Here is a 26,432-nt window from a genome sequence, read left to right as displayed (position 1 = left end):
TTAATAAATGCGAAGCATTTCTTAGCGAACTTCGGCGACTTTGGGCATATCTATTCATTTATCTATTTAGCCGCCTATGACTTTTTGCTCTCCTGGCCGTTTCGATAATGATATCGATACCAAACTTGTTATGGCATAACATGACTGTATGAAGGACATATTTGAGTAGTCATGACATGAAAATTATGACATGAATGTCATGACTTACATTTCATGGTCCTGCAGCTCTTGCGGTGATTTCGTTCACATGGCATGTTGCAAAACTGGTATGGTATGACATGATTGCATAACGAACACAAGTGACAGACCCTAACTTGAAAATCATGACATACGTGTCATGTAACAACATGACTACGTGCCAAGCTCATGATGCGCTCGCGGGCGTTTCGCTAGCGTCAAATATGCAAAATTTGGTATTATATATGCGGTACGTAAATGGGTGACGAAGGTATGTGACTGGTGCAAGCATAATAATCATGACATGCGTGTCATGTAACATGACTACATGCCACGCTCATGATGCGCTGGTGGCCGTTTCGCTGGCTTAAGATGTACCAAACTGGGTATTACGCAACGCGAACGAAGACATAGGTAAATGACACATGCAAACATGACCATCACGACATCTGTGTCATGTAACAACATGACTACATGCCACGTTTATGATGCGCTCGTGGCGATTTCGCTAGCTCACCATGTGCCAAATTTGGTATTACGTGACGTCAATGGATGATGAAGGTATGTGATTGGTGCAAACATGATAATCATAGGATGCGCGTCATGTGAGAACATGACTACATGCCACAGTCAAGGCGCCAATACACTTCGACGAGACGCGGTGCACGTGCTCACCGGCGTTCATTTCGTCGGATCATGCCAGCGTTGCCACGCCACGCCCCAGTCCTGCCATATACTCGCCGGCGCGCGCCGCACTGCGTTGCTTTGATGCATGCGAGTTTCAGCGCGTCTGGCGTCCCTCCGTCACGAAACGAGGGATACGCAGTGTTGTCTGGGTAACGCATCGGCGCGAGTTGCAGCATGCCGCATTTCGCGCTGGTTGCCATCAGGTCGCATGGCCGGATGCTGGTCGCGCCTGGCGTCAGAATATATAGAGTGCTTGCGTTTTGCTAGCGTAGCGTCGCTGTGCCCAGCGTTGGCGCGTGTCAACGCTACATTGAAGTATATTGGGTTGTTCGTGATGCGCTCGCGGCTGTTTTGCAAGCTCCGCCTAAAAAATTTTGTGTTCCGTGACGTTAATGGATGACAAAATATATGACTGGTGCAAACATGATGATCTTGACACGCGTGTCATGTGAAAACATGACAACATACCTTGCTCATAGCGTGCTCCATGTCATTTCGCTAGCTTCCCATATACTAAATTTGCTATAACGTAACGTGAATAGATGACGAAGGTAAACGACGCATACAAACATGACAATCATGACACAGAAGCCATGTCGGCACCATTTACTTCCACCTCGTAACATTGGGCTGATTTTAAAGTAACATATCAACATTTCTCATTCGTGTTGCGCATATCATCGATTCGCACTGTACGTGGAATCTGTCAATTTTTTGAAGTCTTAGAGAAACGAAAAACTTTATAGCAACATTTTTTACAATGTTTTGCCTAAAGGTTGCGTGGAGCACTGAAATAAATGTACTTTCTGCATATCATTCTGTCACTTCTTGTAATCTAAGTTCAGGACTAAGTTAGAAATGTACCGTCTGCCTAGAGAAAGTATGGATGCCGCTTCGGAAGATGGCTGAAATGTGGTGTCTGTAAACCTGACCTTCAAAGAATGCCCCTAGCTCACGTGTAGTAACAAAGTCGCATGGCCTTGAAGTGTGCGGCCGAGGGACCGCATTAAGCTCTCCCGTAGTATAATGCCTAGTACTCTTAATCGTTACCTCCTTTACCCTAGAAACGAAAAAGGAGAAATTGTATAGAAAAATAGATGCGAAATTTACTTTCCTGTACTTAGCGTAACCCACTGCATTTTTTTTTCTTTATGTTAAGCATTTCTTTGCGAACTTCAGCTACTTTGAGCGTATCTATCTATCTATCTATGTATCTATCTAGCCACCTACGACTTTTAGCTCTCCTGGCTGTTACGATAATGGTGTCGATATCAAAGTTTGTATGGCATAGCATGACTGCATGAAGAACATATTTGACTAGACATAGCATGAAAATCATCACATGGATGTCATGAATGTCATGATTTACATTACATTGCCCGGCAGGTATTGCGGTGGTTTCGTTCACATGGCATGCCGGAAAACTGGTATGGTGTGACATGATTGCATTACGAACACAAGCGACCGATAGTAACATGAACATCATTACATACGTGTCATGTAACACAACATGACAACATTCCACGCTCATGATACGCTGGCGGCCGTTCTGCTAGCTTCACTTATGCTAAATGTCGTCTTACGGCACGTGGATGGCTGACGAAGGTATGATACTGGTGCAAACATGATAAACATGAGATGCGTGTTATGTAACAACATGACTACATGCTACGCTCATGATGCGCTCACGGCAGTTTTGCTAGCTTCACATGTACTAAACTTGGTATTTCGCGAAGCGAACGGACGACATAGGTAAATGAAACATCCAAACATGATATTCACGACATGCGTGTCTTATAACAACATGACTGCATGTCACACTCATGATGCGCTCGCGGCCGTTTTGCTAGCCTCACACATGCCGAATTCGGTGTTACGTGACGTCAATGGATGACGAAGGTAAGTGACTGGTGCAATATGATAATCATGAGGTGCGTGTCATGTGAGAACATGACAACATGCCAAAGTCAAGGCGCCAATATATTTCGACGTGACGTGGTGCGCGTGCTCGCCGGCGTTCATTTCGACGCTACACTTCGGCGTGGCGACGCTAGGCGCCGGTCATATACTCGCCGGTGCGTGCCACGCTGCGTTGCTTTGACGCATGCGCGTTTCGGCGCGTCCGGCGTCCCTCCGTCACGAAAAGAGGGAGACGCAGTGTTATCTGGGTAAAGGCTGTTTCACAAGCCGCGATTGCAGCGAAAAAAAAAATTGTTCTGTTCGTTCCAATGGCTCTGTTCGCGACCGTCGCTAATGGCGGTTTCGTTTCACGTGGACCGCGAACGGTCCGCGATTTTCGCTCCGCGACTGGAGCGGCGAGTTTTCGCCATCGCTCATTGTGACAGACACGAATGTAAAGTAATAATATCTGCATTATGATATCATGAAGTTACCGTGAACAGTAACGAAAGGCCCGCTTGTTTCGTCATTTAAGAACACTTTCCAGTCTGAATTCATTTTGAAATGCACAGCATCAGCCATTACCAAAACAATCACGTCGACTCTATTTCAACGGCTTGGCCGGACCAGCCCTATTTCGACGGGTCCCGACAAAAAAGTCGCTTCTGCCGCTGCGATCAGAGCGAAAATCTCCAACATGTCGGAAGCTCACCACGGACCGCTGCGGCGGCAGCGAACTGCCCTTTTTTTCGCTGCGAGCGGATTCGCAGCCTGAAAATCGCTGCGTTTTGTATCATGTGAAACGGCCTTAACGCGTGGGTGCGAAATACAGCATGTTGCATTTCGCAGCGGTTGCCGTCGGGCCGCGCTGACGGACGCTGGTCGCGTCGGTCGCGCCTGGCGTCAGACTATAGAGTGCTCGCGTTTTGCTAACGTAGCGTCGCTGTGCCCAGCGTGGGCGCGTGTCAAGGCTATATTGGAGTTTATTGGGTCCTTCATGATGCGCTCGCGGCCGTTTTGCTAGCTCCACATATACCAAATTTGGTGTTAAGTTACGTCAATGAATGACGAAAGTATACGACTGGATCCAACATGATAATTCTGACGCGTGTCATGTAAGAACATGACAACATACCACGCTCATAGCGTGCTCGTGGTCCTTTCGCTAGCTCCTCATATACTAAATTTGGTATCACGTGACGGTTATAGATGGCGAAGGTAAACGACACATCCAAACATGATAATCATGACACGGGAGTCATGTACGGCATAATTTAACTCCACCTTGTAACGTTGTGATAATTTTAAATTGACATATCAACCTTTCTCATTCGTGCTTCGCGTATCACCGATTCCCACTGTACGTGGGACCTGCCTTTTTTTGGCGAAGCACGCAGTAAGCATGGTTGCCCACCGTTCTTCTCAACGAAAGCGCACTCATGTAATGACACGGGAGGCAAAGAAACAAGGAAAAGCGTAAGGGCATGTGCGCGGGGACTTGTCGAGATGCTGTCGTCGTGTATTGATTGACCGACATCTCGCCTTCACTGCAAGCATCAAGCTTCTAGTGAACATTCTTCACATACATACATACATACATACATACATACATACATACATACATACATACATACATACATACATACATACATACATACATACATACATACATACATACATACATACATACATACATACATACATACATACATACATACATACATACATACATACATACATACATACATACATACATACATACATACATACATACATACATACATACATACATACATACATACATACATACATACATACATACATACATACATACATACATACATACATACATACATACATACATACATACATACATACATACATACATACAGAGACCAAGGTCGCCGGTTATCCCTAGGCAACATACGCATAGAAACGCTCAGGTATATTTTTGTTTTTTTGCGCATGCAGTAAGATTGTTTAGTAACAATTTATTCGGAAGACGAGTGTTTTGTATGCACTCTCTTCCAACGTGAGTCCCAGTGGGGCATAAAATGAAAAAAAAGAAATAATAATAACGAAATAGCCTTCCATTCAGGTATCTAACGCGGAAGCACTCAACGTAGTCCTTTAGTATTTCTTTCTTCCTTTAAAACCTCCACTTTAGATCCTTTCGGCGGACCTTTCTTTCGCCTTTCGTTCTAATCCTAACACGCAGCGATCTTGGGCGAACCGGCCGCTCCATTTTTATTGACATCGACGACGGTATAGCAGTCAAGCACGCGTCCGCATGGGTGGGCGCGCAGCACAATAGATCTAGCTTGATAGACACACACGTGGCGCCACGATTCGCCGGGACGGCACAACCGTCCTGGCTCGCTTGGATTCAATTCCAGGGGACAAAGCATTCTCTCGAACATCGCACATTTCGCAAGGGCGTCCTCCCCTCAAGCGAATCTTGGCTCGAAAAAAAAAACAAAGAAAGAAAGAACGAAAGAAAAAAAGAAAGACAGAAAGAAAGAAAGAAAAAACATGCGTGGCCGGTTTATCATCCACGGTCGTTTGCGTTTCACAATTTGAAAATTTTTCGGAACCCTCCTTTTAAAAAGCCCATTCGCATTTCGACCTTTTCGGACACGCTGGCAAAACATGAAAAAAAAACCAACTAAAGAAATGCGTTAGAAACGTGAATACACCATAGATTACGAAGTGATGCTGACGGCAATGGCACATCATCTTTTTTACTCACTTTATGTTTTTCCGAAATTCACTTTTCGTGCAACACTGTGCTACAGTACCAAAAACGAGCCTTATATTTGTTTTAATGTCTTTCTTTGAATGACCAGAAACTTTTACTGCGAGGAACGCGTTGAAATCATCGCCCGTCTATCTTTTTTTTAGTACTGTTCACTTTGTTGTCGTTCCATGTGGTCTGTAGGCTGAGGTCTGCTCTATTGATCAAACAGGGTGAAAGGTACACGTAAACTGCTTGTGTAACTGACATAGAAGCCCACGCATCAAGTAGATGGTAGTTAGGATTGCCCCCCTCATTATTCAAGTATTGCGGGGACAACTACCAGCAAGCAAGAAATGATAATAAAGTACATCACAGCCGCAAGTAGTCGCGGCTTCGGGCATTCGCTCTGCGTCCATGGCAAGAAATTGAGATTTTTTTCTTAATTGCGCACTTTTCCCGCGCTTTCGATAAGTGCCCGATTTTATTGCCCCTTCATAGCTTACCAGTTGCATGCATGTGCGATAGAAAGAAGGATCAAGAATAAGATTGCGGAAGCAAGGCTGTATTATTAACCAATAGTGCACTTGCAATATACCGCAAATACTTCGCAGATGAAGTTATGATGCCACGGTTTACTAGCACAAGAGCACAATAGTTCGAAAACTCACGTTGTTCAATAGTGGGAAACCTCGGAAGCGAGACAGCAGCCTTGAGAATACCACCTTGTCAACTGGAGTACAGGGTTTCTTGATTTAGCGTGCCACACTCGCAGTCACGAAAGGCGAGGGCACGCTGGCCGTACGCCAGAGAAAGCAGTCCGAAGTCAAACAAGCAGTTATGTACTCATAGTGTGAGCCCGTTCCGCTCTCAAATACCACGCCAGTAAAAAAAACACACAAATAATAAATTACTTACAGAAGGTAGGCACGAAATCACCAAGCATTAGTGAATAGTGCTTCGCTAACGTGACAATACACCGAACTGTAAACACAAGTCTTGCACAAGCCCTCATAACAGGCAGACTGCGCAGGTACGCTCCCTCCTCCCCATTTATGGCGCTGAACCAAAAAAATAAAAAATTGGCAGATCCCACGTACCTGCAAATCGACGCTGTGCGAAGCATGTGGAGAAAAGGTGACCGTGTTGCAGTTTTTTTATTGATCGACACGTCATGAAATAATGCTAAATATATGAACACATGTTGCACGCACAGATATATGTTGAATAATTGCAGATGTTTATATAACCAGTTGCTTGCACTTGCGCAACAATGTCAACTGGAACATGCGTATTAGCAACACCAGAAGCTGATATGAAGCGCTTATGCTCGCGAAGATGCTGGCCCCGGACACTGCTACATAAATCTACCTCGGCGCACGGCCCCTAACCGCAATTGACGTTAACTCGACGTGACGACTTGATGAAAGGAGTACATATGTATTGCTTATAAAATTGTGTAGGCAGCACTGCAACCATGCACTATTGACGTTTCACTAAGGTTAGCGTCTATTTGAAAAGTAGTTTTGAGACCTGGAGTAGCTCTGTGGTAAAAGGCTTCATTGCCACGCAAAATGCATTGGGTTCGATTCCCACTGGGACTTTTATTATGTTTTATTATTATGTTGTTTTATTATGTTTTATTATGTTCTTTTATTATGTTCTGTTTATTATGTTCTATGGAAATTTGTTATGTTCTGTCATCGGGGGCTCAACCCTGCCTATGTGAGGTTTTTCTTAACACTGACATTTATTCTATGCCTTCGTTGGATCAACGCTACCGATGCGGCTATTGCTTAACGCTCACGCGTTAAAATTGTCCATGTGTGTTCTCGATGTTCCTAGGTATATACTAAGTGTGAATTGCCCGTGGCTCATACCCGCATACCCGCGGCACATACCCGCCCATGGGTATGTGCCACTGTCTGGCGGGAGGTGTTTGATGACGTACGCGACGGCATTGTGACACGGGTGATAGTAATGTGCGAAATACAATGACAATGCATATGTACATCACACTGACAAGCAAAGGAAGAGCTTTTCTTTATCGGTGAGCGCGACAGAAGGGGTGCTAACACAAGCATCTTTCAATGAGCAAATCTTTTCTGCCTCTGTGATCTCACGTATGGCGTGATCCCTGCATCTTGCAACAATGAGAGTCTGAGGAAACATGTGTACAATGTGACTCACTATAAACAAGGATGGCTGTCCGTTCACTGCAGCACGTGTGGCTGCAGGCCAATATTTTCAGAGTGTACTATTGTTGCAAAATGCAGGGATCGCACCACACGTGAGATCATAGAGGCAGAAAAGATTTGCTCATTGAAAGATGCTTGTGTTAGCACCCCTTCTGTCGCGCTCACGGATAAGGAAAAGTTGTTCCTTTGCATTTCGGTGTGATGTACTTACGCATTGCCATTGTGTTTCGCGCATGAATATTGTGACTGGTAACTGTATAAAAGCGAATACCTTCGCAAGAAATAGATTGTTGGCAGTTCAGCGCTCTGTCTCGTCTCTTCTCTTGTCCCCTCCTGCCCTGTCGTTTGCGCTGGTAAGCACTCTTTGTCGTGGTTGTTATTTGTACCACGTGCCGGCCACACCCGCGAGGTAGAGAACCAGGCTGCTGAGTTTGCCTGCCTCGTGCCAATGCTTCGGGATGCTCACGCGTTCGTACTACATGGCGAGCAACTGCCTCGACACCGGTGCCATCTGTGCCGGTGAAGAAATGAGGGTCGCGGATGCTGGGGACATCGCGACATGGCGTCGGTGCACGAGGGAGCGTTTGCCGGGCGGCGCCTTGGCGCGTCGTAGATGGCATGGTACGGGATCGAAGCTCCAAGGGGCATCGAATGCGAACCTAAGTTGGTCTAAAGGCACAACACTCTCCTCCGAATCGTTATCGAACCCACAACCTCAAGGTCAGGAGGCAGGCGCCGCAACCACCAATCCACTGAAGCGGACGCCATTCTAAAGTACAAACTGTGCAATGATCTCCATCGAGCACGAACAGAATACAGAAAGAAAATTATACCTTGCGCTGTGCTAAACGATAGTTATAGCACGAGAACAAAACGACGGCACAGAGACAAGAAGGACACGTGTCCTTCTTGTCTCTGTTTCGTCGTTTTGTTCTCGCGCTATAACTATCGTCATGCCATACCAACTAGCCCAAGCTGCCACACTGGGCTAGACACGATGAGCTTTCACCGCGTGGTGTGGTAGATCTTCTGTACTGATTTGTCACGACCGAGCGACCCACAAAAGCCACACGCAGCGGCGCGCGGAGAAACCGCAGCCTCAAGAGACATTTTACGGGCGTCGGCGGTGGTCCGATTTTTACGATCACGGCCATATTACAAGACCTGCAGGACGGAAGAAAGCCGACGTATGCTTTTCTGCCGCATCGCTGAGGTGAAGTAATAAAGAAAACACGTAATAACCTCCTCCCCTTTTGAGAGTGATGGTCCGTGAGCTCTTTCCTTCGGCCCGTCGCCCCGAAATATGTAGCTCAATCCAAGTCCCGTTAAAGAACGCTTCGACCTTTTATGCTGTCCAAACCTAAGCTGCTGCTTTTTCTCCTCCTGTCGTCGAGCCTCATCCTTTGGGTTATTTTTTTTTCTTTTTTTTTGCTTGTTGGCGACCGTCACGATGAAATGCTCTGCGGACTTCCTGTGCAAAGGGGGCAACGAATGAAGTCGTTTGAGCGTGCCGCAGAGAGACCACACGTTTATATCATTGATGTCTCGCCTTTCCTCTATGCTTTTGTACACATATCACGGAATGGAGGTATAAACCAAAGACCAGGGGCCCAGACGTGCCATTTCGGACCTTTCAATAGCGGCCCGATCCGCATAGGACTCTCTTCATACCACGTATCTTTTTTTTTCTTATGAGGTATTTTTGTTCGCTACTGACGTCAATGATGTCCGCCGTATTTTTTTAGGTGCTCCATGTTTTAAACATAACGTTACAGACACTTTTGTATTTCAGAAGTACCTGTGAGTATTCTCTATATAGAGCGCAAACGGCCAATTGGAGATGCTTATAGAACGTTCTGGCACATAAGTGAGCATACTAATGCCTGCTAGTCCTGAAGACACTTGTTTAAATATTCACTTTGTGCTTGTGATTGCTAAATCGAAGAGCGACGCGATGCTTTTTGAAGCGCAAGCCTTTGCGCCCTTATCGGCACTGTATTTCGTGGTTCTTTTAAAGGTTTTTAAATGTCCTATCACAGAGTAAATGAACCTAAAATAAGAATATTCAAAAATGGCGTCCCGTGGGGTTTGAGAGAAGCTGTTGTCCAAACCAGGTATTAGTTGCTAATAGCGGTAATAAGATATGTCATTGGGTCAGAAACTGATAGTGTCGAGAGCTGTTACAACGACCATGCTCGTGTCTTTTAAAGAAGGAATACATGACGTTAATAATAATAATAATAATAATAATAATAATAATAATAATAATAATAATAATAATAATAATAATAATAATAATAATAATAATAATAACATATTATTATTATTATTATTATTATTATTATTATTATTATTATTATTATTATTATTATTATTATTATTATTATTATTATTATTATTATTATTATTATTATTATTATTATTATCATCATCATCATTTGAATACACGGGTACACAAGGACACTGAGGAAAGAGGGCTATGCGTCTCCATCTGGCCACCTGGAGGTGCACAACACCTGTTTACACTTTCGGCAAAAGGGAAGAGATAGAGGCAAGGATGATGAAATGAGAAATGAACAAAAGAAGAGAGGGAAGCAAATAAAAGCCAATGTATCCAAGCTTAAGTAAAGACTAAAAACGTACACATCTGTAAATGGGTGGCCAAGTCCGTTTTGTCCAGAAAAGTCAGGGGAGCTTGACGGGCCTGGTCGCGTCGAGAAAGAAAACCTCCTGGATAGAGGTAATCGTGCATGGTCACACACTTAGAACCCAAACATTTATATTCCTTAATCAGCAAAGTCCACTGCATGGCCAATGTGGGGCAGTGCACATTAGGTTGTTCAAGTGCTTGTTAAGGGACACAAGCTCTTTTAGCTAACTTTCAAATTACACCCATGGGATGAGCGTCACTATAAAAAAATGTGTTTGAAAAAATTTTCTGGTGAAGCATAATTGCACATCCAAGCAGCCTTGGAAATATATCGGCAGTAAAAAGTGACATCATGCAGAATCATATGGGCTGGCATTTTAATGCAACTATGCACTAGCAGCCTGAGTCAAGTCAATGACCATTACAGTAATGTTCATTCCCGCTGCAGCAGCAACGGAGACTCGAGAGGCCAAGAACGACTGGACCCCAAAAAATTAACAAATAAAACATTTTTACACATTCTCCTACTAAGGAGAGCCATGTGAGCAGCGCTGGTGTTTACTTGTGTTTCCATTGGTTGTTTCCATTTGTATGTTTCTGTGTACGTTTCATTTGTGTGTGGAGTTGTGTAAATGTTGTGTACCGCTGATGTTACCCCTTCCAATCTGAGTCAATTTCCGTGTTTCTACCACAAATTGAACACCCAGCCTGCTAGGAGAGTGAAACGAAGCGAGCGTGCAGCTTTGACGGAGAGATAAACCGGAGACAAACGAAGTGAAGGCAGTGCCCTGTCAACTCCTCCACCCCACCTCCTCGCGCTTACGCGAGGTGTTGGAGCGGACGGTCGCCGAGGGACAGACACAGCCCTGAGCAAAAGCTACATGGCATCTAGAAAGAAACTGCGGAACGTGATGTAACTGCGACGAAATGTTTATGAGGGCACAGAAGGTCACTTCTTCCACCCGTTATTTGGACGTGTATTTTGCACACACTATGCTCTAGTGGCCTTTTTACATGTTTAAGGCAATACGCAGTTGTAATAGTCTCAGAGTTACTTATGCAGTCGTCTCACACAACCGGAAGGTGGAAGCCATCTTTTTTTCCAGCGGACCTGTTATGGTCGTGATAATCTCTGTGTCGCTTATAGAAAATTATCATCACAGACCGGCCCGTGATCAATGACTGCCCAAGCACTTTGTACAGATTTTTAAGAAGAGAAGCCGAAACGTTAACACTTGTGTTAATCACTGGTTTAATCTCTGAACAACTCTGCTTTCATTCAGAAAGTGAGCAAGAGACTACCAATGAGGAAGAAAGAGAAACACATATGAGGAAAGAGGAAAAATAAACAGAGGAAGAAGGCAGCAAAAATAGGGGAACAGAAAAACGAACATAGAGAGAAAAAGACCGACAGATAGAGAAATAATATAGAAGGAAGAATGTAGAAATACGCAAATTTAGAAACAATTCAGAGCAATGAGATTAGGCATAGTCATGTATAGTATAGTACTCCAGGAGTTGGGAAAGACAAAGGTCAAAGTGTACAATACTAAAGCCAAGCCAGGACCAGCTGAGTGACTACCAGCTCTACTGTGACTAAGCCTTCTTCAACTTATAGCAAGGTATGTTATTTTTTATTTGACAATCAGTTGCACTTACCCCCCCTTCCGTTCCTCCTCCTACAAGGCCTTCTGGACACAATATGCTTCAAAACTGCCTCCAAGAATGAGGGAAAGGGGTGGTATGTGCCCCTAAGTGTTTTTTTTATTTCATTTACAGGTTCTCCACATTTTTAATTGAGTCCAAGCAGCAGGGGCAATGAAAAATACGAAGTTGTAGTATGTCACAGCGTTTTTTTATTAATTATAGCAGTGTTACAGCAGTGTTACTGCTCATAAAAAGTAAGTAGAACAATCATACGCAGCAGAAGACTAAGAAAAAGGCACTCCAGCACTCCCAACTCACTTCAATGACTACATCACTCAGAAATTAACTAAATAAGGCAAAAAGATGTGTTTTTCATTATCTTCGGTCTTTCAAATCTTCGTTTTTACAGTGTCTCCGAGATCCGCCTACCTTTGTCAAAGCGGTGATGTCACGTGGTCACGTCATCTTACATCCCAGTGACGTCATTAATTTTGGGGAAACTTTGACGTCGCAATGACGCAATTCTGTGATGTCATATTATATGATATTTTGAATCACTCGTGTTCGCGCCGACGCCGATGGCAATTTTCGCGATTGAAAGGGCATCGGAGAACTTCGCTTTATTTGGAGGCTAATTCAACAACCCCCTCTCCACATTTTTTGTGGACAAGTTTGTATTGGGGCATGAAGGGGGACAAGGGAAGAGGTCAGTAAGTGGCCTCTTTGTAAGGCTTCGCGAACGTAGTCTGTGCACCGCGACACTTTCCGGCACAATCTCGAAGAAGACGAGCAGTGTGACGCTTCTGTAATGAGCGAGGATGGCCAAGTATAATCACAAACACCAACGGGACATCACCGTATGTTCTTGTGTACACAAACGCACAAAAAAGAGCACCCGCGCGGGGTACCGGATGTCCAGCGTGAAGGATTGCCGAGGTCAGCAGAGGCGTGGTCAAACAGGGTCATGTCATTACGGCCTCGGCTAGCCGTACCCGCCTGCGCACGGAAGAAAAGTTTGTGGGAGGCACCCGAATTAATCTTGTTGACCCCGTACTGATGAGCCTGCTCTGCTGCGTCCCGCGGACAGTCGTGCCATAGTCTCGGAAACATTGTTGCCAAACTGACGCCCACACACGAATGGTGAAGTGTCCAAAAAAGACGGGAAACGGAAGCTAGTTGGAGTCACACACTGAATCGTCATGACAGTCCTGTTAAAGCAGGTATGGAAAAGTAAACATGATCCATCAAACATATCGAAACAGATTCATTTTTGGACATGTTTTACTTTCCCTGATCGTTTGGCCTCAGTCGCAGAAAGATGTGAAAAGAGAGCAACCTGACAACATTATTGTCAGATACATAAGGGCTCGCTTTCTCACTTATCAGACTTTTCGCTGAAGTTATTCGACAGAGAACTTTTTTGGTCAACACTTGCACAATTGGGCGCCATCGAATACTGACAGGAAAAGAGGAGCTCTGCACAAGCTCAAGAGATGCGATACTCCGAAAAACTGTCTTTCCGAGAAACATTTGTCCGTCATGATCTACTAGCAAATGTTCTAGATAAATTCGAATAATAACAGTGTAAGAAAAAAGAATCTTCGATTATGTATCTTGAGAGGTGCAATATAAACAGGTATTTTGGAGTACAACGTGGCAGTTTTTGACTAAGTGATCACTATACTTTCTTTTCAAATGTCCTTGGTTCATGTGAGATAGGCATGAAGATATCCGGTCCACGTACATAAAAGAAATACCTCATGTATCGAGACACATAATTACCTGACTAAATGATATCGAGTGATTGAGCAAATAACTTACCAAACTTGACGTTTTGATGTCGAGATTCATACCGCAAGTAGGTAATGTTCAAAAAGATTCCTCTTACGCGTCTCTTATTACTTTTTATAGCAAGTTCCCCTTGTGTATAAGTGCAAGCACACAATGTATGTTAGTCGGCCGGTCGGTCGGGTGGTCAGTTGGTTATTCCTCAGTAGCCTTGCACAACTCACCGCAGCGGATCGGGCTCAGAAAGGGTTGGTTGGTTGGTTGGTTCCTCAAAATCTCGGCTCACTCTGGCGGTTAGGCCATGAGTCGGACGGTGCCTTGTTTAAAAAACTAATGCACCGGTTGAGGGAATAGGTTGAAAATGAATAGTTTAATCATTACAGACTAATATGAACTGACCAAATCTCAAGATAAACTTTGCACTACTAAAATCAACAAACAAGCCCAAAAAGAAATTTACACATATTAAATAAGACAACTGGATTAAGTTACACTTAACACTAAATTGTTTTAGACTCTCGTAAAAAGTTACATACAGCATTGAAACCGCTCATGTGGCTAAAACCGAATATGGTTGCACCAAAGGAAAGAATCATAGGAAGTGAAAAATTGAAGTTCAACTTTTGTAGAGGCTTTTCAAGTAGTCTTTTTCATTGGCATTTTAAATATTCGGCAAGTCAAAAAGAAGTTCTCCAGAGATTCAGTTTCATTACAGTGCAGGCATAACCGTGGCTGAGCTAGACCCGACCTATGAAGGTAAACATTCAGTGGGGGGACTCGACAAAGAGTTACACTTGATTTTTTTTACATTTAAATAACTATATTGATAAGCTTACGAGTAAATAGTTAAGAAATAACTCAATAACACTATCAACCCAAAAAACAAAATATAATGATAAACAAATGTCACCAATAAAGATACTGACCTTTACGCTCGGTTATTTTTCCCTCCTGTAAAAATCTACCTGCTGCTGCAGCTCCGGTTGCTAAAAGCCAGCAAAGTAGCTACAGAAAAATGAACAACCACCACAAGTTACATATATATGCCAGTCTTTAGGAGAGGTAATCCCACAAAAACGTTTGCTTTTCTCTGAGAGCCCTTGTTCTGGTAAAACTAAATGACGCAGAGACTCATGATCTTTGCAATTAAGGCATAAAAATGGCTGACCCGAGCCAGACCTCTGGAGGCAAAAAATTGGTGGCGTAGGACTCTGCATCGTTGAGATGTAATCGGCATTTCTGCCCTTCTAGCAGAGCACGATACTCTTCTAAGTGAGCAAACTAAAATGCAGAATCTGCGTTTTTTTTTTTTTAGATTCTGTAACCTCTCTTATTCTGGACAAGAGTTGTGAAGTGGGCTGGTTGTTAAGTCTTGAGGGGCTGATTGCAGCGTGAACTCGACACAAGAACATAAAGAGGAAGACAACACACGCAGTTCTACTTCGTCTTCTCGGAGGCGTTGCTCATACCCAGTGCTGGGTATTGGCCGAGTATTAACGCTACTAGCAACAACAATGGCTGTTGTCTTTCTTCTTGTGCACCTGTGCTGTGTTCACGCTGCTACAAAGTTCCTTATTCTAAAATTGCATGTGTTTAATAAAATACTCGATTCTCGGCCAAACACCCCAGTTGCTGTGCGCTTCAGTTAACAGATGATCGAGTACAATAAGTACGCACAGCTTCGCAATAATTTTATAACACCACTGGATTCTTGGCCAATTGCCACAGTGGCTGTGCGCTTCTGTCAACAGACGAACGGAAAACAATAAGTACCCGCAACTTCATAATGTTATATGAAACCACTCGATTCTTGGCAAATCCCTCACGGTGGGTATGAGTGAAAAGAGAACACGAATAGTAAGAGGAGGAGAAGGAGGAGGAGGAGGAAAAGGAGGAGGAGGAATAAATGAGGAAGGACAGGGAGGTTAGCCAGTTCTCAGACCGGCTGGCTACCCTGTAGAACAATAACAATAACGTGAAGCGCCAAAGAGGAAGAAGAAGCGTGGGCATGCCGCGGGGAGCGGCATTCAGCGTGGAACCAACGCTTCCCACGATGAGCCGTCCAGCCGGCGCTCTCTCTGGAGACCTACTCTACACGAACGCCGACAGAGCCGGTATCGACGAACGCTGGTCTCAGCCGTCCTCCTCGCAACGACGAAAGTTGCTCAGCAAATTCGGATCTTCCCTGTAAGTGAAGTGCCGGCGATGCGCGAAACCATCTACGCACGTGCCAATGCACCAGAGCGTCCTTTTGCTCAGTGTTAAGCGTCTACGCTAAGTGCTTAGGAAAGATCAAAAATTGGTTTCTGATCGCGAAATCGTTCCGGGGATGATAAACAATGCTTGCACACAGGGACGGGCGCGAGAAAGGGGAAGTGTGTGACACGTTCTCACCAAGCATTGCTGCATATTAAATGAATCAGGTCGTCCTCTACCTAAAAGGGCCTGAATCCAAAGTTTATGGTCAAGTAATCCAATTAATTTGCGAAAACAACACATCTCAAGGTGTGTGGCACAAATCGAGAAATTTCTGAAGGGATCACGCAAATCAGACCAAGGCAGCCATTTTGTTTTAAAATAGAAAATTTATTTTTATTTACATAATATTTAGGACATGCATTAAAATAGGAATAAACATGTTTTGAAAGATAATTCAACATGAATCAAACATAATAAACATGTTTTCAAATAGAACGAGCCGCCACCACTTTCCACGCCCACCGCTACGCTTCGTCCATGCCCCACCAGCGACCAACCACTTACGGCGACGATCAAAGAGACTGAGAGAGGCACTTGTTCTCCGTGCACTCAGGCACTGCCCGTGCAGCAGCTGATCGGAGAGTAGCCATACAGCGCCATCCAGAATATTCTCACTCAACTGTAGTTCATATGTACTTCTGTGAAACAGCGTCATCTATTATACTGTTCGGAATATACTGTCCTTCACTCCTCACATGGAACAAGGTTGGCCTAAGAGGACCTTTACTTTCAAAGCATGGACAATCACATGTCAACGGTGGTGAAAATAGCGGGAAAGTTCGCCACCGTCAAGGATATCCTAAGAAGCTTAACAAAAAAGTTACGCCATTGCACACTAAAGAGAACCATGTGTGGATGCGAAGCAGCGCCGGTGGGCGCTAATGCTTACACATACGGCGGCGCAGGGGAGAAACCTGGGGAGGCGCAAAGCACGCAAGTGATGAACCGGTGTTTTCTACTGGAACATGCCAATCGCTGCTATAGGCAATGAGAGACAGAAAACTCCGATTGGACTTTTAGCTTGGTAGATCCGCCTTAATTCACCTTATTATTTAGGGACAGCTTACTTCTCTCCCATAGATAAGTACCAAGTACTCAAAATCGTTTAAGGTTTTTTTCTAAACAGACACAGAGACCCACAGTCCGCTTTTAGCTAACACGCACGCTGAAAATATTTATTGTTTAAAAACACACGGCAGCAATCTCTCACCGGCACTACCCTAGAGATCAAGATTCAGCGCCTATATACGGTGTAACAGACCGGACTATCTGCTATCAGCATTCGCCCTAAGAGATATTGTCTTCTCCTCCTCTCCACCGTTTCGTACGCTTTACGTTCCTTCCTTTTCTTTCTTTCCCCCTTCCCCGCTGTGAGCGCGGCTACTTAAGCCCAGCAAATAAACGGCCAGGGGTCTTTCGTCATGGCGAGGCCCAGCCAAGTGTTCATCGTCGTCTTGTCTCTGAGCTAAACGATACATGGTGTCAGAAGTGGGATACTGACGTTCGAAATGGACCTCGTCAAGCCCCCGGAACCGCTGCAACTGTCCGGCAACATCAGGAAAAACTGGCTGGTATTCAAGCAGAAGCTGCAGCTGTTCATCACCGCTACGGAACCGGAGAAGCCCCGCCCATCGGCCGTAAAAGCAGCGATTCTTCTGAGCACCGCGGGGGACGAGGCGCTCGAGGTCTACAACAACTTCTCGTTTGCGCCAGGTGAGAGCAAAGAAGATTATGACACGTTAGTGCGGAAATTTGAAGAATATTGTGTCGACCAGGGTAATGAAGTCTACGAAAGGCACATTTTTCGACTGCGAAAGCGGGAAGAGGCCGAGCCCTTTGAGCGGTTCCTACGGGACTTAAAAAAGCAAGCAAAGCTGTGCAACTTCGGTACGCTTGAAGAGTCCATGATCAGGGATCAAGTGGTGTTTGGGACAAATAATGCGAAACTTCGAGAAAAGTTGCTGAGCGACAAAGACTTACTTGCAGAAAGCAGAAAAAATTTGCAAAGCTGCTGAGATTGCTGCCATTCAGAGCGCAGCATGGTCAAACGAAAGCCTGCACGTTGACATTACACGCCGCACACACCGCACGAAGTTTGCGAATGGAACTCGGTGTCGCAATTGTAACAAGGTACATGCCCCCGAGCGGTGCCCGGCGTATGGAAAAACTTGTTATACATGCAAGAAACGAAATCACTTCGCCGCATGCTGCAACAATGCGCGCAGGATAAGCGAGGTTCACAAAGCCGAAGAAAGCGATGAAAATTTTGACATCTTGGGCATCAGCATTTGCGGCGTCACCGGAGATATAGGAGCGGATTGGATGGTTCGCGGAAAAATAGCCGGTCAGGAGATACAATTCAAGGTAGATACCGGGTCTCGGGCAAATTTGCTGCCCCTAACCCTGTTCAACCGAATCGCCCACGCAAGCACTCCGCGAAAGAGCGCCGCTGTCCTCTCCGCCTACAACGGCAGTACAATCAAACACGTTGGCGTGGCGACCGAAGATCTCGAGATAAACGAAGCACAGTATTCAGTCTCGTTCTTTATCGTGAAAAAGGGGCGCCAAGCCATCCTTGGCCCAAAGACATGCCAGCAGTTTGGTCTGGTACCGGTGACGATGGACGCCGTGAAGGTAGGCGATGGGCAAACGAAATTCCAGCTTGCATTTCCTGACCTCTTCAGCGGCACGGGCTGCGTCAGGCGACCCTACAAAATGGTGCTACGAGAGGATGCCGTTCCAGTCGTGCAGCCTGCCCGCAGAGTACCCATAGCGTTGAAAGGACGCCTGCGACAAGAACTGCAACGAATGGAAAAGGCCTCAATCATCGTCAAGGTGGATGAACCAACTGAATGGGTGAGCCCCCTGGTAGTTGTGCACAAGAAGGATGGTATCCTTCGCATTTGCATGGACGCTAGAGCAGTGAACAGGAGCATTAAGGGGGAACACTATCCTATCCCTTTAAGAGAGGACATAGAGAGCGAGCTGGCAGGAGCACAATATTTCTCCCGGCTCGACGCTAATGCTGGCTTTCACCAGATTCCTTTAGATGAGGCCACTTCACGAATATGCACTTTTGCGACACCATTTGGGCGGTACCATTTTCTGCGTCTGCCTTTCGGAATTTCCTCAGCCAGCGAGGTGTTCCAGAAGACTCTAACAGAAATGTTCGAAGGGCTGCCGGGAGTGCGCGTCTACGTAGACGACGTTTTAATATGGGGCGACTCAAAGGAAGAACACGACGAACGCGTCATCGCAGTACTAAGGCGGGCGCAAGAGGAAGGGCTGACATTTAATCCAGCTAAATGCGTGTTCGGCACCACGCAGGTTGCATTCCTTGGCGACGTTATCGGAAGAGACGGAATTCGTCCGGACCCCGATCTAATCGAAAGCGTCCGTGCCATGCCAGCCCCAAAAGATAAACAGGGTGTGCGCAGATTACTCGGGGTTGTGAACTACTTTCGGAAATACCTGCCAGCTTTGAGTGATAAAACGGCGTTGCTGCGTAACCTGGTGAAAGAAGCATCGGTGTTTGAGTGGACAACAGCCCATGAGCGCGAATGGGACCAGATCTGCGCAGCGCTTGCTAATCCTCCATTGCTGGCTCTTTTTGATGAAAAAAGAGACACTAAGATAACTGCGGACGCCTCAGGAACCGGTATTGGCGCTGCCTTATTGCAAAGACACGGGGATGACTGGCGCCCAGTGACCTACGCCTCAAGAGCGCTGACGCCGAGTGAAGAGCGATACGCCCAGATAGAAAAGGAAACACTGGCAATTGTTTTCGCTTGTGAAAAATTTCATCAGTTCGTGTATGGACGAAGCATTACAATAGAAACTGATCACAGGCCATTACTTGCGATTGCCGAAAAGAACATTGCAGATATGCCACCCAGGATACAGCGGTTTTTCATCCGTCTTATGAAATATGATTTTTTGTTGCAGTTTGTACCTGGTAGGGACCTGTTACTCGCAGACCTGCTGTCTCGGGCTGCACTACCAACTGGCGGAGGCGACCAAGTCGAGGATGTGGACGTCCACACAACGCAAGTAGTCACCAGCATCATAAGCAAAGCGACTATGTTGCGGCTGCAGAAGGAAACCCGCGAAGATCCGCTTCTCAGCCACACCATGAAACAAATGGAAGATGGCATGGCAATAGACGGTGTACTGAAACCGTATGCGGAAGAGCTATCAATGGTCAATGGAGTGGTGCTAAAGGGTTGCAAAGTTGTGGTGCCTAAATCAATGCGTGAGGAAATTCTTGAGCGAATTCACGAAGGCCACTTAGGTATGAACAAGTGCAAAGCTAGAGCCCGTAGACTGGTTTTCTGGCCGGGAATGTGCAGTGACATTGAGCGACGAGCGCGAACGTGCAGCGTATGTCGAAAGTACGCATACAGTCAACCGAGTGAACCCCTCCTGCTACAGCCAACGCCCGACCGACCGTGGCATCGCGTAGGCATAGACCTATTTACATTCGCTGGAGAACACTACGTAGTTGTGTTTGATACCCATTCTAACTTTCCTGACGTCGAGAAACTCAGAGGTACCACGGCGGCGGAAGTAATCGACAAGATATCTGCTATCTTCTCGCGATACGGCATTCCCAACCAAGTCTGCACCGACAACGGGCCTCAATTTGCATCGCGAGAGTTCGCGTCCTTCGTGCGCCGATATGACTTCGCGCATATCACCTCAAGTCCAGAGTTCCCACGATCAAATGGCTTAGCTGAAAAAGGGGTACAGATCGTAAGGCGTATTCTAAAGAAAACCCACGAGTCCCGGGGTGATGTATGGCTTGGTCTGTTGGCTTATCGATCTTCTCCCCTTGACAGCGGTCACTCACCCGGAGAACTACTGCAAGGTCGTCGCCTGCACGCCACTCTTCCAGAATACAACGTCGACGGAGGCATACCCGTATGGAAACAGTGACAGTCTTCCCGAGGCAGGCCACTACCACCCTTGGAAGCCGGAAACGTGGTCCGGATCAAACATGCAAGCTGGTCACGCCGTGCGAAAGTGGTACGAGAGACTGCACCACGATCATACGTGGTAAAAACGGAAGACCATGGGCTCCTGAGACGGAACCGACAGCACTTGCTGCGAACGGACGAAAACTTCAACGACAAGGTCAGCCCCGAGGGTAATCCGAACCCCGACGCGAGGCCCCCGACGAAGTTCAGTGATGGACACCGCGGCAACATCACGCCGGACAACCCACTGGGGTGTCACCAGGTGCAACCAGCTCAGCCAAAAGAAGATTATAGCGCCACTATTTCTCCAGACACTCCAGGAAGCCCACTGGCTGGCCTGCGCAGGTCAGGACGCCAGCGCAGTGAACCGAAGCGCCTTCACTACGGGCCATCCTTCCATCAAGTAAATGAGTGCAAAAGAAATCAGTGTTTTGAAAATGTGTGAAGAGAAGATGTAACAGACCGGACTATCTGCTATGAGCATTCGCCCTAGGAGATATCGTCTTCTCCTCCTCTCCACCGTTTCGTACGCTTTACGTTCCTTCCTTTTCTTTCTTTCCCCCTTCCCCGCTGTGAGCGCGGCTACTTAAGCCCAGCAAATAAACGGCCAGGGGTCTTTCGTCATGGCGAGGCCCAGCCAAGTGTTCATCGTCGTCTTGTCTCTGAGCTAAACGATACATACGGGGCGGCCAATGAACGGTTTTGCAGCGTGAGCAGTCAGTTTTTTAAATCAAGAAACTCGCTAGCAGGCACAGTCTGCGTCGGCGTTGCGAGGTGAGATGGGGCGACACCCACTACTGGATGGGGTGGGAGGGCACCGGAGAGGAGAGAGGGGGAAGCAAACGCGCATGCGCAGTGAGGGTGGGTGGACTCGGCAGGACTAGGAGACAGAACCGCTGGCATAACATGTTGTTTTTCTTTCTTTCTCTAAGAAAATTCTTTCTCTAAGAAAAAGACGTGCAAGTGCTTCTTTCCGTGAGCCTTAAGAGAAAAAAGTGTCGTGAGTATCCTATTAGACATGCGCGGCTCCTCTCAAGTAAATACAAGATATCATGGTAGGGTCCAACCGGCGAGTTTAACTAACCCGTTAATGCATGCGGAGCCAATGACATGACGTCCAGGTCAGGCTAGGCAGAGGGATGTCCCGGGAACACGGACGAGAGGCACCGCGACGTACGTTGGAGCTGGCGCCACAGAAGGATACGGAGACGGGTTGTTGGGGGAAGACATGGCCGGAAGATGGAGCTAAGTGGCGAGGATGGAGGACACTCCACCTCCACCAAAAATGCTGCGAGCTTGTATGCAAGCCTGCTAGCTTGCATGAAGATAAAACCGAAATTACCATTCTACACGGCAACGAATTCACAATATCCAATTATATCAAAGACGTGAGGCTCCTCGCTTACAAAGATGATGGCGCCAAAGTCGCAATGATAATTGTCATAATCCGCTTCGCTGATTGGCAATGTGGGTGTGATTTTAAATCATAATCTAGATTAGTTCGCTGAACTGCACTTTATACGTTTGTCCCACACATGACGCAGAGGCCGCAAGCACCACCGCAAGCACACGCACCCCGCTGGCGACCACTCCCCGGGTACGACGGAGCCCGCGTCGCCAGGCGTAGACTATCTGGACTACGAACAGGACTTGCCCATCGTGAGTGCATACGCACCGGTTAAAAGGACACGGTTACGTGAGCAGGGCTAGTAACCTTTAGTGCCTTCGTTTTCCCATTGAAGCACCTAATATAACTACACGGATGGCGGAAAAACCGGATGTGACCCCGTGCATTCGCCGTCGATATCATTCTTTGCGCTACTGTGTGAGATATTTAATACTACCAACCTATCACTCTGCCATTTTGAGTCCCTCAATTAAAATATCGGAGCCAAAACTATACGATTACAAGAGGGAGGCCGTTGTGGAGGCCTTCGGAAGTACCGACCATCCGGTGTCTTTTAACGTGCTCCATCATTTCGCCTCCATGCCAATAGGACCATCGCGACCGGGATCACACCCATGACTTTCGGGTCAGCAACAGAGCACCGCAACCGCTTTGTGCACCATGGCACCACGGCGAACGCTATTTTGAGTCTGCGCTTCAACGGTTTACAGATCGAGATTAGCTGAAAAATCATTGTATCTCGTGCCATACCACACGGATACAAAGAGATGCGGAACGCAGCCGAAGAAGGCAGAGGGTCAATTGAATGATGGAATTATGAAAGTCAAAGGCATAATTGGAAGCACCAATGGAATGACGCGACAACTGCGTATTAGCAATAAGAGGTTAGACAAAATAGCTCAATGAACACGGTGACGACAACATTCATTGAAGTAGTTTCATGCGTCACTGAAAACTCATTCACCTATGTCACGTGTATCCAATATAGCCCTTAATTTGAACCACAACCATCGAATTCGTATAGTTGTAGCTTTAAAGCAAAAGTTGTGGTTATTTGGAAAACTGGTACTATGTGCTCCACCGGAAGCGCTTGTAAAAGGATGAGTGCTGATAACGAGCCCACTTATCTGCAAAACGCCAAGAAAATTGCAATGACAAATACGCCCTCACTCTATTATTCTCTCTATTGCACGCGTCTTGTCAAGTGCAATGCAATAATGACAGAACGAAGAGGCACGTAAGCGGGACGGACGCTAGTCCTGCTTAGGGGTCTCATTCCTGTAATGATTGTTGTTTTGCATTCATTATGCAACGAGTTCAATTACGGCCAGCTAGCCGAAATTCCTTCTTTGAATAGCCTATTGTACGCCGGTGTTTTACGATATATGTCGCAGCAGGCGCGCGTCGAGAAGCCGCTGTGCGAGGTGTGCCACTCGCACGGACACCACCCGCCCCACCCGAAGACGCTGCTCGAAGACATGCTCAAGTGCCGCATCTGCGGCAACAGCTACCACCTGCGCTGCCTGCGAGCCGCCGGACTGCCGAACCAGCCGCGAGGGGCGCTCCTAGACCGCCACGCCTGGTCCTGCATGAAATGTGTGAGTGTACCTTTGACGCTACCCCACGGCCACGGCCCACGGCTCACAGCATTGCGCTATCCTTCCAACGACGATTGCAACGACACAGGTATCTTAATACAGCGGTGTTTGGTTAACGTTCCCAAGTCCTACTATGCCACTGCAGTCGCCAAAATGTACACCTCCCAGAACTAAAACAGGTGTCTCAAACTCACATCAGCTCCCGGGCCGCAGTAACGAACTTCGGCTTTGCAAAGAGCCGGAACTGTTAAAAGATTGGCAACAAGGGTGGGGAAGTGGGAGAGGCAGTAGGAGAGTGAACAAACATAGGATAACAATGTCCTTTCCCAAATCTCATCTGTGGGTCGTTTCTGAGGGGGATTGGGCGTCAGGATTGAGAACCATATCTGTACCGCTAACTTGAACGTCGATTTTGAGTATAGACTGTTCTACGGTTGTGTTCCAACACAAGGTGACTGCAAAGGATGCCTCGCGGGAAAACAGACGCTTAACTGTGTATTTTCCCTGAATGAAGTATTCTTAACAACGATAGTTGAGTAAATAATGCAAGCACCATTTATCAATGTCGCAAACACAATGTCATAAAAAAATATCGGACAAAGGCTGTCGTGAGGAGACCGCGGACCACGTGTTTTAGACCCTGTCCAAAAAACTTCTCTATAATAGTCGCAGTACTTTATACGTTCGCCTCAGACGACTCAAAGACAAAAGCGATGCTCTCCTTCCGGTAGTAATTGCGCTTAGCACGCCTAAGTAAGGGAGATAATGTTGCTGAGTATTTGTAAAAGTGGCATTTTAATGCGAGGTTATAAGGCTGCGACTTTAGTTTCGTATGAAGGTTATTCTTTTTATTAATGGACTTCAACAACGAGTTGCTTATCCATGGATTTGTAGGGGAACGATACCACTTCGTGACAGTAGTGGAAGTGGTGCATGCATCTATACCTGAAGCTATTACTTCTGAGAAAGACTCAATAGCCTTTTCTGCGCAGTCTAGATTAGCCACCGATGTCAAGTCTACTGTGTTAATTATTTGCACAATTTTGTCCGCGTCGAATCGGCGTTTCGTAAAGATGGTACTGGCCTTGGTATTTTCGGAGCCCAGAATGAAAAATACGGGATTATGGTCTGTAATGCTACGATCTATTACACCTGCAGCGTGTTCAGTGGAAATGTTGGTGTCACAGAACGAGCGCTAAAAAGAGAGCGCGCCGCCAAATCCTTGCGACAACGGGCGGTAGAAACGCCGCGAGGTAAAAAGAAAAAAAAAGAAAGCAAACATCCAAGGCTCCCGGGCGCGCGCTCTCCCCGCAGAAGCACGGCTTCGCAGACGAACCTCCTCACCCCACAGCGGCGGCCGGGCAAGCGCTAGAAATTTCCAGAACGAAGGAGGCGTGGCTACGCCGAGCTGAGTCACCCGACGCGGAGGGCTGACAAACCGTCTCGCCTCTCTCCAGCCTTCGCCGCGTATCGCGCCGACGAAATGACCAGAAATTTCTGGAAGGTGGCGCGGAAGGTATTTAATCGAGCGGCCGAGACGACAGAACAGGAGGTGACGGAAGTTAACGCCAGAGCGCGTAGGAATTCCGCCGTGTAGTCGGCGAAGGTTCTGCCCGTAGTGACGGAACAGGAGGAGACGGAAGTGAGCGCCGGAGTGCGTAGAGAGTCCGCCGTGTAGTCGGCGAAGTTTTGGTCTGTAGGGACGGCTCGAGCTACAGGCAAGAGCGTGGGTTTACCGCTATCGAGCGAAGACGCGGGCAACAGCTGCGTGTGTGAAGCCGACGGATTTCCGGCGAAGAAGTTTGAAGCTTGGAGAGTGGCCTATTGAAGACGGGAGTTTTCCTGGAAGAGAAACTCCGGCGAGGTTTCCTGGAAGAGAAACTTCTGAGAGCTGCGGAACGACAACAACGCTGGACTTTGAGTGAGTGATTCTCGGACGAGTATCATTCAGACTTTTGTTCCAAGGACTTTGGACTGAATAGGTTTTCTATCGCTTTAGTCCTTAAGTGTCTTGGTTGTTCAATGCATGTGACTGCATTGTAGTGCGTATTGTTGTCCGTGTCCGTTGTTTCAAGTGTGGCTGATTGTATTGTGTAGTACGTTGATTGATTGGTTTGATTGGTGACATATTGTATGTAACTAGTGTGGAGTGTGTATTTTTGTGTATTATTTTCGATCTGCCATTATTGAGAATATAATTTGTTTGTTTATCAACTCTCGGCTCTGACTTGTTCTTTGGGCCACAGCCGGCGTCCGCTGGCGCACCAATAACGACCACTTCTAAATTGTCCACGCTTTCGTGGTGCGGTTCGGGGGGCCGATACTTCGGCTCTTGGAATTAGCCCGGCGATCGCCTCCCTAATTAACGGGACAGGTGTGACAATTAATCTGGCGTCCGCGATACAGGACCT

The 26,432-nt window shown here is 46.5% G+C and overlaps 1 protein-coding gene across 1 annotated transcript; it reads left to right on the top strand.

Moving 5' to 3' along the window:
• The first annotated feature begins 15,774 nt into the window (after positions 1–15,774).
• LOC142774283 (uncharacterized) lies at positions 15,775–24,195 on the top strand. Its single transcript, XM_075874678.1, has 3 exons — positions 15,775–15,967; positions 22,560–22,674; positions 23,821–24,195. The coding sequence occupies exons 1-3, from the start codon at positions 15,789–15,791 to the stop codon at positions 24,193–24,195; spliced, it is 669 nt and encodes a 222-aa protein (XP_075730793.1). The 5' UTR covers positions 15,775–15,788.
• The last annotated feature ends 2,237 nt before the right edge of the window (positions 24,196–26,432 follow it).

This window comes from Rhipicephalus microplus, chromosome 10, assembly GCF_043290135.1.
Source record: "Rhipicephalus microplus isolate Deutch F79 chromosome 10, USDA_Rmic, whole genome shotgun sequence".
NCBI classification, from domain to species: Eukaryota; Metazoa; Arthropoda; class Arachnida; order Ixodida; family Ixodidae; genus Rhipicephalus; species Rhipicephalus microplus.
Note: the sequence above shows the minus strand (reverse complement) of the source record. Positions and strands in the feature narration are given on the sequence as shown.